The 13,642-nt window shown below is 41.9% G+C and overlaps 1 protein-coding gene across 5 annotated transcripts in view; it reads left to right on the top strand.

The window, feature by feature from the left end:
• Positions 1-4,063: 4,063 nt before the first annotated feature.
• micu3a (mitochondrial calcium uptake family, member 3a) overlaps positions 4,064-13,642 on the top strand; it is a 23,095-nt gene continuing 13,516 nt past the window's right edge. For 2 of the 5 annotated variants that reach the window (XM_047815984.1, XM_027134792.2), the window contains exons 1-7: positions 4,064-4,453; positions 5,362-5,509; positions 6,826-6,857; positions 7,122-7,200; positions 10,361-10,408; positions 11,489-11,571; positions 11,740-11,811. In XM_047815984.1, coding sequence (XP_047671940.1) covers positions 4,253-4,453; positions 5,362-5,509; positions 6,826-6,857; positions 7,122-7,200; positions 10,361-10,408; positions 11,489-11,571; positions 11,740-11,811 — 663 coding nt within the window. In that variant the 5' untranslated portion in view covers positions 4,064-4,252. Of the gene's footprint in view, positions 4,454-4,705; positions 4,725-5,361; positions 5,510-6,825; positions 6,858-7,121; positions 7,201-10,360; positions 10,409-11,488; positions 11,572-11,739; positions 11,812-13,642 lie in introns of those variants that run through there. The other 3 variants (XM_027134793.2, XM_027134794.2, XM_027134795.2) reach the window with 3 other exon arrangements.

Below are 13,642 nucleotides of genomic sequence, written 5' to 3'. Positions count from 1 at the left end.
CTTCTTATGCAAACTAAGATCACAACTATCTGGTTTTTACATTCCACACAGCAAGGCCTCACTATGCCTCTCAGCATACGCATATGATCTAGTAGTCATGGTAAACTCACAAAGATGTCAGTGTTTTAAACGATATTTTAAAGGACTTTCAGATTTTATCTTCAGCTATGGTCAACTGGGGAAAAAGTGAAGCCATTTTAGTTGGGGAGTGGGGCGGTGGGCAACCTACACTACCAGGAGGCTTAGTGTGGAAAAGAGGTGGTTTTAAATACTTGGGTGTCCCTAGGGAGCGATGAGTTTTTAAATAAAAATTGGGAAGGCACTGTAGAGCATGTGAAGGGCAGACTGAGCAGGTGGAAGCAGCTGGTCCCAAGGATCTCCTACAGGGGGCGAATGCTGGTAATCAACAACCTCCCCGCGTCGTCCCTCTGGCACAAGCTGGCATGCGTGGATCAGCCGCCAAACCTGCTAGCGAGCATTCAGACCCTGCTGGTGGACTTCTTCTTAGGACAGTCTACACTGGATCCCACAGAGCGTGCTCCATCTGCCCAAGGAGGAAGGAGGGCAAGGGCTGTCCAGCTAGCCAGCAGAGCAGCAGCATTCCGCCTTCAGTATATCCAGAGGTTCCTCACTGGATCTAGAGACTTAGTATGGAGAGCAGCAGCCAGTGGATTATTACAAACAGTTGGAGGACTGGGGCTGAACAGAACTTTGTTTTTAATGGACACCAAAATGCTGGACGTTACTGGATTACCATTTTATCGTAACGTGTTTAAAATCTGGAACTTTTTTAAGAAACAGAACAAAGGCAGTGGAACACTGTTCTGGCTGCTGGAGGAACCTATGATCTATGACGGGCGCATGGACATTTCCGGTGTGGCCGTCTCTGCACTGTCCAGGACTTTTATCTCCGCAGGCATTGTGACACTCCGGGAGCTTGTGAAGATCGTGGGAGCTGACCTGTCAAAGGTGGAGGACCTGGCAGCGCGTATGGGAATGCGGACCCTGCGTGTTGTCAGTCAACTCTTACACCGCTGGAGGTCCTCCCTAACATCTGAGGAGTGTGTTCGGCTGAGGGACTATGAGCATACAGAGGCTGGTCCTGCAGAGCAGGAACCCTTTCCCCAGCTGATCATCGCTCCTGACCTCGACGGGTGTGAAGGTCCCCTCCTGGAATGCCTGGGCGAGGTGGAGATGGACTTTGGGACAGTGTCAGGGAAGATGCCCTACAGAGCCTGTGTTAAGGTTTTAATTAAGAAAAAACTGAGTGGGAGGGTAGACACCCCATGGAGAAATGTACTTGGTTTTAATAATGATATTAAACCAGAGTGGAGGGCACTGTAAAAAACACTGTTAACCAAAAAAGCTGCCGACCTCCAGTGGAGGATTTTACACTGTATTCTCTCTGTGAACTCTTTTATTTCCATTTTAAACCCTGATGTTGCACAAAACTGTCCTTTCTGTTCACATGCTTTTATTTACTGCTCCAGGTTACAGTCTTTCTTTGTGTTTTTACGGAACTTCTTAAGGTCTTTTAATGTTGATTTTACTTTTCAGTGTTTTATTCTTGGTTTTAAATATGTAAGGAGAGACAGGTTCAGGTGTCGACTGATCAATTTTATCTTTGGTCAGGCAAAAATGGCAATATACCTGAGCCGAAAAAACAAAATTGCTCAAAATACAGACTGTGAGTCTAATCTTCTCCAGACTTATTAAATCAAGAGTACTGACGGATTTTAATTTCTATAAAAGCATGAATAACCTGCACGTTTCATTCAGTGTGGTGTTGTAACAATGTTCTATGCGCCGTCAGTGAAGGAGTGCTAAGCTTTGCACCAGAGGTAAGCTAATGGGATATATAGCTTCACTGGACCCCTCTATTCAAAAACACTTTCGACCTATCTCTGTCTTGCCTTTCGTGTCAAAAATTCTGGAGAAAACTGTGCTAAATCAAAGTTTTTTTTTTCAAAGTAACTTCAAAGTTTTCTGAATAACAATTGTATCTATGAGGTTTTTCAATCGGGTTTTAAGTCTGCTCACAGTACTGAGTCTGCCCTATTGAGAGTTTTAAATGACATTTATCTTTCTACTGACTCTGGAGATTCTGTGGTTCTTATTCTTTTAGATTTATCAGCTGCTTTTGATACCATAGACCACTCCCTCTTACTATTGAGGCTTGAGACCTGGGTAGGTCTAAAAGCAAATGTCTTGAGCTGGTTTCAGTCATACCTGACTGACAGAAAATTCATAGTGAAACTGGGTAACTTTTCCTCCGCCCCTGCTGCACTGTCCTATGGCCTTCCACAAGGCTCTATTTTAGCTCCTTCTCTATTTTCGTTATACATGCTACCCCTGGGCTCTATTCTCCGGAAACATGGTGTATCCTTTCACTTCTATGCTGATGACACTCAAATCTACTTACCAATTAGGAAAAACAATCCTTCAGCAATCTCATCTCTTCTAAAATGTTTAGAAGAGGTTAAATTTTGGCTGGCACAAAATTTCCTGTTTTTAAATGAAGAAAAGACTGAGGAAATAGTGTTTAGCCGAAATGGGACAAGCATCAACCTTGAGAGTTTATCTGTTTTTAGATCTTCATGGGTGCAGAATCTTGGCATCTTTATTGATCAGCACTTAAAATTTGACAAACACATCTCGTTTGTTATTGGGTCTAGCTTTTACCAACTGCAGATTCTCTCCAAAATGAAACACTTTCTTACCCCTAAGACCTTAGAAATGGCTGTTCATGCATTTATTACCTCTCGCTTAGACTACTGTAACTCTTTATATTGCGGTATATCTAAAACTCAGATTACGCGTCTCCAGCTCGTTCAAAATGCTGCTGCCAGATTTCTCTCTAGTTGTCGCAAATATGAACACATCACTCCCATTCTCAAATCTCTACACTGGCTGCCGATTTCTCAGAGAATAGATTTTAAGATTTTACTCTTTGTCTATAAGTCTCTACATAATACCGCTCCTCTCTACCTATCTGAACTTCTTCATCCCTACTTTCCTATTAGAAGCCTTCGTTCATCAGACCAGGCTATGTTTGTTGTCCCTCGTGTACGGCTCAAGCGTAGAGGAGAGCGTGCCTTTTCTGTGGTCGGTCCTAAATTATGGAACTCCCTGCCACTAGAGATTAGGATGGCACCCACCATTTCTAGTTTTCAGTCCATGCTAAAGACCCACTTATTTTCTCTAGCCTTTTCATGATTGCCTAGGATTTTATGTGTGTTATATCTTATGGTTTATATCTATATTACTTTCTTTTAAACTGGTTATTTTATTTTTTTTAAATAATTCTTATTTTAGTTTCTTGAACTTATCTTATTGTGTATGTGCGTATTTTTAAGTGTATCTGAAATGTCAAACGAACTGTGAAGCACTTTGGTCAGCTGTGTGGCTGTTTGTAAATGTGCTATATAAATAAACTTGAACTAATGATTATTATCAGTTAACCTAATTTATTAGCATTATTTTAATACTCTTATTTAATTATTTATATAGTTATTGAGTCACGCTGATTGTTGTTTTACGTGATTTGTGCAAATAAAGGATTGGAAAAAGTAAAAAAAAAAAAAGTCTCTCTCTTTCTGTCCGTCTCTCTCTCTGTCCGTCTCTCTGTCTGTCTGTCTGTCTGTCTCTCTCTCTCTCTCTCTCTCTCTCTCTCTCTCTCTCTCTCTCTCTCTCTCTCTCTCTGTGTGTGTGTGTGTGTGTGTCTGTGTGTGTGTGTGTGTGTGTGTGTGTAATCTTTGGAAGTCATGTCAGATTGTTAACATGTCCCTGAACGTTAAACATGTCCCTGAACAAAAAATGACTAAAATACATATAATAGCTGCTGAATAATTATAAATAATAAGATACTGTTTTGCTTTGTATCTACTGAAATGTCTGTTTGTCATTTTAATGTCATGAAAACAAAACACTAGCATGTTTATTAGCTTTATGTGTCACAGCCCAAGGGTTTAATATCTAATATTTATAAGCCCGGTGTCACGTGACATGGTGTTCGTTTATTCACACAGCTGTTAGAGCGCACAGGAGGGAAACACGGACTGTGTCCTAAACGCATGTGGTGCACTGCTTAGGGTGTAGGCTGTAGGGTTTAGGGAGCGAGTCTTTGCTCATCGTTCTGATTCAGCTCATTGGTATGAAGTAAAACCGGGAGCGTTATTTACTTTCACACGTAAAAAGGGACGCAGGGAAACGGGGCGGTGATTTGGGACGGAGCCCGTAGCTGCCGGTGAAGATGGCGGCTTTGCGCAGGATGGTGTCGGTGCTGGTTAGCAGATCGGCGGCTCGTTTCGGGGATAAAGCGCGTGTAACGAGCGGCGGGGCGGCGGCGGTGGGATTCGGGCTCGCGGCTGGTGGAGCAGCGGTGCTGTACCTTAACTACCGGGGAGCGCGCGCCGGAGTCCGCAACAACGCGCCCGTGCATGCGGAGGAGCTGGTAAGTCGCGCTCGCGCTACAATAATAATAATAATAATAATAATAATAATAATAATAATAATAATAAATACAAAATGCCCGCTGTCGGATTCTACACATAAAATAATTATCGTTAATTTATTAATCATTTAAAAATATAAAGGTGTTGACAGCTCGTGAGTGCCGCAGGACTACAGAACACACACACACACAGAGAGAGAGAGAGAGAGAGAGAGAGAGAGAGAGAGAGAGAGAGAGAGAGAAAGAAATATGGTAACCCAATCCAGCCCCAGTGAGTAACATCATCAGCTGGCCTCTGACAGTTACAATGTGCTGACACTGGAGACTCCTTCCATAACGGCTACATAAACGTGTCTCATTGTCTGATTTGCTGTAGGATTATGTGTGAATCAGCTGTTACTATAGAAACCATAATGCATTAGAACGAGTGGGTTAATATAAGCCTGTGATTTGTTGTAATAGAGAAAGGCGCTCTATATAAAATGTCATTGTACATATGAGTGAAATACACAGTAACACATGTTTATTTTCCTTTTGCCCTAAGACACTCCCACAGGTGTAAGTGCAGGGTTTTCCTTGCTTTGTGAATGCAGAGATTTTTTTGTGTTGAGTAATATTTCTGGACAGACAAGTTCTGAATTCTTTCTAAGTTTGTAATATTTATGTGTGTGCGTGTGCGTGCGTGTGTTGGGTGTGTGATTGTATGTATTTATTTTTTAATTAGATTTTTCATTTTATTATTTGGAAAAAAGACTATTCCATTTTAAATGGTTTAATAATTATACATCCAGTTAAAACCACATATTGATGTTACAGTGATGTTGTAGAACTGATTGTTGGCTCATGGTACTAGTATCATATCATATGGCCCTTAATGTGTGATCCACCTCCTGCCCCTCCCTCAACAGAACCGGCATTTGGACTTGGAGGACGGAGACGTGTACATGTCGTCCCATGAGCACCACTTCAGGCTCTTCAGCTCTCTGGAGTATGAAGGTCAGCTGTACATGACGCCTCAGAACTTCATTGAGTCAGTGACCACCTGCGAGCCGAAGAGTGAGTGCTACCTGTTCTCTGTGGTTTGCTATTTTGTTCATCATGTTGCTGAAGTGCAGGATGTTCTGTTTATTTCCTGTGTGCTCCACACCTGAGGTAGGTATTTAAGAACTGCAACAATGTGAGTACAGACTCCGGTGTGTCGGTGAGTGCAGACTCCGGTGTGTCAGTGAGTGCAGGCCCACGGTGTGTCAGTGAGTACAGACACCGGTGTGTCAGTGAGTACAGACTCCGGTGTGTCAGTGAGTACAGACTCCGGTGTGTCAGTGAGTACAGACTCCGGTGTGTCAGTGGGTACAGACTCGGGTGTGTCAGGGAGTACAGACTCAGGTGTGTCAGTGAGTACAGTCTCAGGTGTGTCAGGGAGTACAGTCTCAGGTGTATCAGGTGTGTCGGGTACAGACTCGGGTGTGTCAGTGAGTACAGTCTCAGGTGTGTCAGTGAGTACAGTCTCAGGTGTGTCAGTGAGTACAGTCTCAGGTGTGTCAGTGAGTACAGTCTCAGGTGTGTCAGTGGGTACAGTCTCAGTTGTGTCAGTGGGTACAGTCTCAGTTGTGTCAGTGTGTACAGTCTCAGTTGTGTCAGTGTGTACAGTCTCAGGTGTGTCAGTGAGTACAGTCTCAGGTGTGTCAGTGGGTACAGTCTCAGTTGTGTCAGTGTGTACAGTCTCAGGTGTGTCAGTGTGTACAGTCTCAGGTGTGTCAGTGTGTACAGTCTCAGGTGTGTCAGTGTGTACGGTCTCAGGTGTGTCAGTGAGTACGGTCTCAGGTGTGTCATTGAGTAAAGACTCATGTGTGACAGTAAGTACAGTCTCAGGTATGTCAGGGAGTACAGTCTCAGGTGTGTCAGGGAGTACAGTCTCAGGTGTGTCAGGGAGTACAGTCTCAGGTGTGTCAGTGAGTACAGTCTCAGGTGTGTCAGTGTGTAGTAGCACTGCAGTGAGAAGTGAACCTCACTCCCTTAATGGAATGTAAATGTAGATGTTTTTATGTGTCCTGGTGTCACATTTTACTGTATGAGTCAAACAGCTGCAGGGTAACCAAACACGTGCGAACACACACACACACACACACACACACACACACACACACACACACACGCACACAAAATCAGTTCTAAACGCCAAACGAAAAAATAAAAATAAGCATCAATCTAATAGTTAATTTAAAGATTACAATATTTGCTGTATTATTTTTAAATGATTTTTATTCACTTTTTCTTTATTAATTTTGCTGTATTTGTTTTGGCATGAAATTCTCCCTCCCTCTCTCTCTCTCTCTCTCTCTCTCTCTCTCTCTCTCTCTCTCTCTCTTTAGGTAAGAAATCTTGGCAGTCTCTCACTAAACAGGTGATTAAACCTCTTTCAGTATCACATGTTACACCTGTTGGTCTAGGTATTCTAACACACACACACACACACACACACACACACACACACACAATGAGAGAGAGTAGCAGAGATATTCTATGTGAGGGGAAAAGCATTTAAAAAATTGTTAAAAATAAATATGTTGCAACTGTGTGGCACAAGAGTTAGCTAGCATTCTTAGCATGCTATAAACTAAGACACCTTATATTTCTTCACTAAATGGCTTCCTTGTTTTTCCAACAGGAGCTGGAGAAGATCCTCTCAGAGACGCCTCCAGTGTGGAAAGGAAGTTCTACTCTTTTCCGAAATCTCAGAGAGAGAGGTGAGGGTAATCTGAGCTGCTGAGCTTCACAGCATGATACCAGTCTCATCTGAGATTTATAGAGCAAACCTGTATGCTAGCTAGCCATGTAACTTAGCTAATGTCAGGAGTAATCGTTTTATTTGTTATAATAATGATAGATTTGGAAATTTCCACACGAACAAAACTGTTCGGTTTACTATTTAGATTAGAAGTGTTAGTTAAATAGACAGCTAGGCAGCTAATATTATCTTTAAAAAAGCAAATATTTTGTACAGCATATAGTAACGTGTAGTAATATTACAAACAGCTAGATCAATGGTAGCTAATGTTAGTGATGAATAAAGTCTTTTAGTTGTGCTAATTTTAGCAAATGACATTGGACTGGATGGATTTCCAATTTGCAAATGAATGAGATATTAGCATATCCTTATTACTATAAAATACCAGATTAGTAGCTAATGTTTAGATGTACAGGGCTGTCAAGTGTCACGCATTGAGAGTGACAGTCATGCATTTGGGTCTTTTGTCACGCTCTCCCACCACACATCATATTTCTCATGCAGAAAAACATTTTGACTATTTATCATATACTTAATATGCCACAGTGCCCTAAATGTATCAGTCCGCACCGCTGTCTCTATGGAACCAGACAGGAATCAAGCACATCTCAGTTCTTAGTCGAGCCTGGCAATTATCAGCCAATCAAAAAAAAGAGGCTACACAATAGCCAATCAGAAAATAGTACTATTGTATCTTGGTAAGATTTAACGCAACAACCAATGAAAAAAAAAACGTATTCATTAGAGAGGGTATTTTTGATGGTCGGTTTGAACAAAACCTCAACACGAAACAGCTTGTCTCTGGACGGGACATTGTCCTCTATCATGACCCTAAAAATGGCTGGGCTTGAGCCGAACTGTTTTATATGGGAGCAACATTACACATGATAAAGGAGTCCAAAAAGGCTTACAATAAACACTTACAATAATACAGTGTCTTAAATACTTGAGAGCCCTGGATGTATCATTCCCTTATCACAATATTTGGCTGGAATTTGATCAAGGTTTCAAATATCAGTAGTAGATAATGTCCTTAGCTAACATGCTACCTGAAGCGTCAAATGCTAGCTTAAGTGTCACTTGTTCTCTTTAAGGAAAACAAAATGTGATTTGGGGTTTCTTTTTTATCGGCACTGCAAACTCTAATAATGTCACTATGTAGGGAACAAAACACGTTGGGGTGATGCTAAAGAAAAAATAATGAAGGATAGGTTGGGGTGATGAAAAAATGTAAATATATTGTATGCAGCTAATCATCATCAGTAGTTGAGTTAGTTGCTGACACTCACTCTTGTGGACGCTAAGCTAATATCCTCCCCTCGTAGTTGGCTATGTTTAATTCTCTGCTTGTTCCAGAGCAGCCTGTGCCAGTAATTTCCCATAATGCTAAATCTTTACCTATTTCTCTCTTTATTTCTTTGACTATTCATCATGTCTCCTGAAGCTGGCAGCGTTCCTGAATCCCAAATTGAAAAAAAAAACACAAAGGAATGTGAATTTAATAAATAAATAAATAAACATGAGGAAGATCACTGACACGAGAGCTACAATTAAAGCATTTGCTGCCGGGGCGCTGGTAGCAGACTGGCTAATTCCCTGCGGTGATAATTATACACTCGCTTCACACAGGTGCTAACCGCAGCGGGACGGCTAAAAATAAAGTGCATGGATTCCACTCCTTTCCTTTTATAATGATCATTTTTAACTGCAGCCCCGTAATTTGCACCTTCTGTTTAACTTGACTGATGCTGGGTTGTGAAGACAAAACACGGAATCTTGTTCGAATCTAATGGCAAGGTGTGTGTGCGTGTGTGTGAGAGATAGCGAGAATACGAGATAGAGTGAGAACATCTCCAGAGGATGATTTCCAGGGAAATGGATCCAAGGTGATTACTGTAAATACAGCTGAACCTGTGAAAGGTTAACTCTATCAGGATAGCGTTGGAGAAACATGAATGCTAAGTTGCTAAATTACACAATGCTAACCGCACAAGCCAAAGTCTTACAATATATCAGTCAATTTATCGATCATCTGGTAATGCTTTGTTCAGACAGCTATGTCGGTTCTTTGACTTGCCTCACTCGAGGCCGAACAGATCCTTAATATAGTGTCTTACTCTTTTAGGAGATACTAGAACCATCATTGGTCATTTATTTGAATCACCACCTGACCACATGATAGTACCAACCATAGAAAGTGAAGGCTAGCATGCAGTTCCTGTTAAACATTCCCAAGATTTGTTAGCATCACTCTTATTGACCGTACTGCTTGTAAAATCACCTTTTCCCAACCAGTGAGAACAGCTTTTAGATTACAACAGATTGATGATCCCCAACATTAATAGCCATTAATTAGAGTTATTTGTAAGTACCAGATTATTTAGCGCTTGTTTGATATTTCTTTTTTTGTCTTTAGTTATATGTCATTTAATATGATCCTCTTGATGTTTTTGAACATTCCACACCTCTTGGGATCTGGTTTGAGAAACAACTCAGACTTGTGGACCATCTGATCATGTCACATAATAAAGAACAAGAAATCTTAGCATTAGTTCTACACCTAGAGAACATGAAGAAGCCTGATGTTTGATGGCTGTGCATGTTTATCTGTTTGTGTATGGGAAGCTCGGGTAGGTATCATCCCCCTGCTCTGGTTAAATGGACTCGTGTTGGGTTCCTCACCCGCAGGCGTAAAAGACCACTGGCGTGAAACGTTAGGCTCGTTCAGCCAGAACTATCTGTAACTCTGCTACCGATACATTGAAGAATGCTTTCAGTGGCTGTGTACGGGTAACATATCCCTGTTTTCTACCCTAACTACCAAAACATTCTCATGGGCATCCATCGTGTATCCTCTTTCTCATGAGTTCAAGCAAACACTTGAGTAACTTCAGCAGTCCATCCAAGGCCTCTTGTTTTTGTTTGCAGTTAAAAGAAGTTTAGATGTTATCTTCTGAAAGAACATCCCTTTGTAAAACTAGACAAGATTTCAATTTCAGGTTTCAGTTGAAATGCCCATAATGGGATGCTGTTAAGTCAGGAGAACAGTTGGAGATAGGAGGCAGAGGAATGAGCTATCTTTTGTCAAAAAAAAGTGACTCTTTGGTTTTCTTTTGCAGGTATCATTTCTTACACAGAATATCTCTTCCTGCTATGTATCTTGACCAGTAAGTATTAGAATTTTTATTTTTTGCCATCTGTTTCTTTTTGCTTCTCAGTTTTGTCTACCCGTTCAATATTTGTTTGTCCATCTTGCAATAATTGTGTCTTATTTTTTGGACCCTATCAGTTTCACTAAACCTTGTTTGCGACGTTAAAGACAAATCACAAAATCCTAAACTTTAGAATCTTATTCTTCATGGTATGGCATGAACCCAGAGAGTTTCCACCCACACTTTCATCCAGAGCGATACACTTAGACAAGTCAATTTTGTCAACATGAACACCTCCATGTTCTCTGCATCTTGTGGTGAAAATCAACTGTGAGTTTACAGAAATCAGCAGCTCTGTGGTATAAATGCTTGCATAATGTTTAGAACCTGTGTTTAATAAGTGCTCCAAATTCTATCTACTGAAATAGCTCAGGCATTATAAAGTTGTTGAGTAGCATCATTAAAGCTTGTGTCTTCGCCCTTTCCTGGTACACCAAAGCACTTCACTCATCACGTCCTCCAGAACACAGTGACCCAGACTTGATGTGCTGTTCCCACGGCAACGTAACACCATGGAAAGACATGTGGCCCCCAACAAGGTCAAAAACACACCTGGAGGAGGTGATGAAAGGTGGTGTTTGGTACGAAAGGAGAGCTGGAACTGAGACTCTGACTTTGAAGTGATGCGCTTTAAAGTCGGAGAAAATTTCTTAGTTGCTATGTGGAATTTTATGGGATTGTAAATTGTAGTCAACAGTATAAGCAGATGTGAGAAGACGGTTAGACCTTCGTCACTGACACTGGAGACTCCTTCCATAAAGGTTAACTTAACATGTCCTTACAGACTGCATAATTCAACATGATGTGGTATGAGGACAAAATGTAACATCGTCCTTCTACTTTACACTTAAAGTTAGCCTTGATGCGTTTCTGTAATTTGCTGATTGTCTTGGGACGATAAAATCGTGCAATGAGATGATTTTCCACCGAGGAGTCTTCTTGGCTAATACTTTATACGAATGACCTCATAGTAATGCACTTAATCACATTATGAAAGCTGAATCTATGAATATGACTCGCGTGTCTTTTCCTCAGAGCCTCATGCTGGCTTTAAAATAGCCTTCAACATGTTCGATGCCGACGGCAACCAGATGGTGGACAAGCAAGAATTTCTGGTGGTGAGATAATCTGTCTTTTTGCCTTTTTTACGCTGACCCACTTGTAGAGTTCTTAGAGAACAAATAGTGAATCCGAAACATATATTTACTTGATGGATTTTCCAGAACTAGTACTTAGACCTTGACCTACAGTCAGATGTGAGAAGAAATTCTTCTTCTGTCCGACAGCTGCAGGAAATCTTCCGGAAGAAGAACGAAAAGAAGGGACGCAAGGGCGATGCAGATAAGTCGGCTTTGCTGGTAAGGGTCTGAATATCAGGTTCAGTTAAGCATTTAAAGTGAAAAGTAACGTGAAGTGACATACGGCTAAGACCCATATTTGTTCTCTGCGTTTAACCCATCCAAAGTGCACACACACAGCAGTGAACACACACACAGCAGTGAACACACACTCGGAGCAGTGGGCAGCACCCGGGGAGCAGTTGGGGGGGTTAGTGCCTTGCTCAAGGGCACCTCAGTCGTGGCCGGCCCGAGACTTGAACCCACAACCTTATGGTTAGGAGTCAGACTCTCTAAGGTTTTTGCATATCCCAGGCTATTATGAGCCTGGGGTCAGAGCGCAGGGTCTGCCATCATGCGGCACCCCTGGAGCAGGTGAGGTTAAGGGCCTTGCTCAAGGACCCAACGTAGATGTCGCAGCAGCTTGTGGGCTCGAACCCCGACCTTCTGATTAGGAACCCAGCGCCTGGACCGCTGGACCATCAGGTCCTTTTAATGTTGTAGATGAAAAATAATCAGAACCTCATACGCAAATAATCAGATATGACAAAGAGAAGGTCAGCTATATGCATTTGGGTTGGGAGCTTGGAGTTAAAAAAAAATGATAGGTCAGGATATGAAAGGTGATGGATTAGAAGAAGGGAAGTGGAAGATGGGTCAGAAAAATGACAGTAGTTTGGGAGATTTGTGGTTTTGTTTTGGTAAATGAAGAGGTAAGGAGATTGGGTCCAGTGATGGATGGTTTGGGATCACTGTAAGAAAAGTTTTGCGATGGGAAAATGGATTCCTTCCAGAGTCAGTATGAGGGTGTTAGGTCAGGAGATGGATTTTGGATCAAGTAGTTGGTGTTTGGTTTGATCCTGAGGGCAGTTTGGATGGACTGGCCCACTATCATAGGTCTATTCCTGCTTTGTTGTCAGTGTTTCTGGGATGGGTTCTGAATCCACCGTTGCTCTGATGAGGATAAATCAGTTACTGGAGATGAATGAGAGGATGGATGATGGTCAGGATCAGGAGAATGATGTTGGTTTAGGAGATTGGTGCTGGAACTAGAGATCATTGATGTGTGGAGAAATCCAGAACAGGTTTTGGTTTGAACAATCGATGTCCATAATTGAGTGTTTGGTGAGGGAATAGGAGATGGGGTTTGCTTGGGAGATGGGTGTTGGGATCAGGTTACTGTCTTCTCATGGTTCCATGGTCCCTACTGTGAGCCTGAGCTTGGGTTAGTGCTTGTGTGTGTTTCTTCTGGGTTCCCCGGGTTCCAACACCTCACAAGAACCTGCCAGTAGGTGGATTCACTTTTGAAGGCAAATTGCCCATGTATGTTAGAAGAACATGTCTTTGAACTGAAGAGCTGAAGAGATGCTTCTAGGAAAGATGATGTTCGGAAGATCCATAATTTGTTGTTTGCCTCCCTTATGGGGGATGAGTATTGGCCTGATCATGGAAGTGAGGCAAAATTGCTGCTATAAAAAGGAAGCTTGTTTGTTGAATATCAGGGAATGGATCCATAGTGGCCACCTGAGGGTGATGATGGTGTCTTGCTTCATGGAGTCGGTGATCTAATCGGCAAATTGCATCGTGTTCATCGGGTAGAGAATCCCTTTAATATTTGATGGATGGATGACATCATGGATGTGTGGATGGTCTTGGGGGAGAAATTAAACAGTCAGTTGGGTTCTGAGGCATTAGCGCGCACACACACACACACACACACACACACACACACACACACACTGTTAATACTCTGATGTTTTTATACCATGACTAAGGAATGCTCTTTAAGCTTTATAAATCCCAAATGACTGCTTTTCTTATGTGTGTTATGTGTGTGTAATGTCTCGCCATA

Source organism: Tachysurus fulvidraco, chromosome 7, assembly GCF_022655615.1.
Source record: "Tachysurus fulvidraco isolate hzauxx_2018 chromosome 7, HZAU_PFXX_2.0, whole genome shotgun sequence".
NCBI classification, from domain to species: Eukaryota; Metazoa; Chordata; class Actinopteri; order Siluriformes; family Bagridae; genus Tachysurus; species Tachysurus fulvidraco.
The sequence above is the reverse complement of the archived record's forward strand: the minus strand, read 5'-3'. Positions and strand labels throughout refer to the sequence as shown.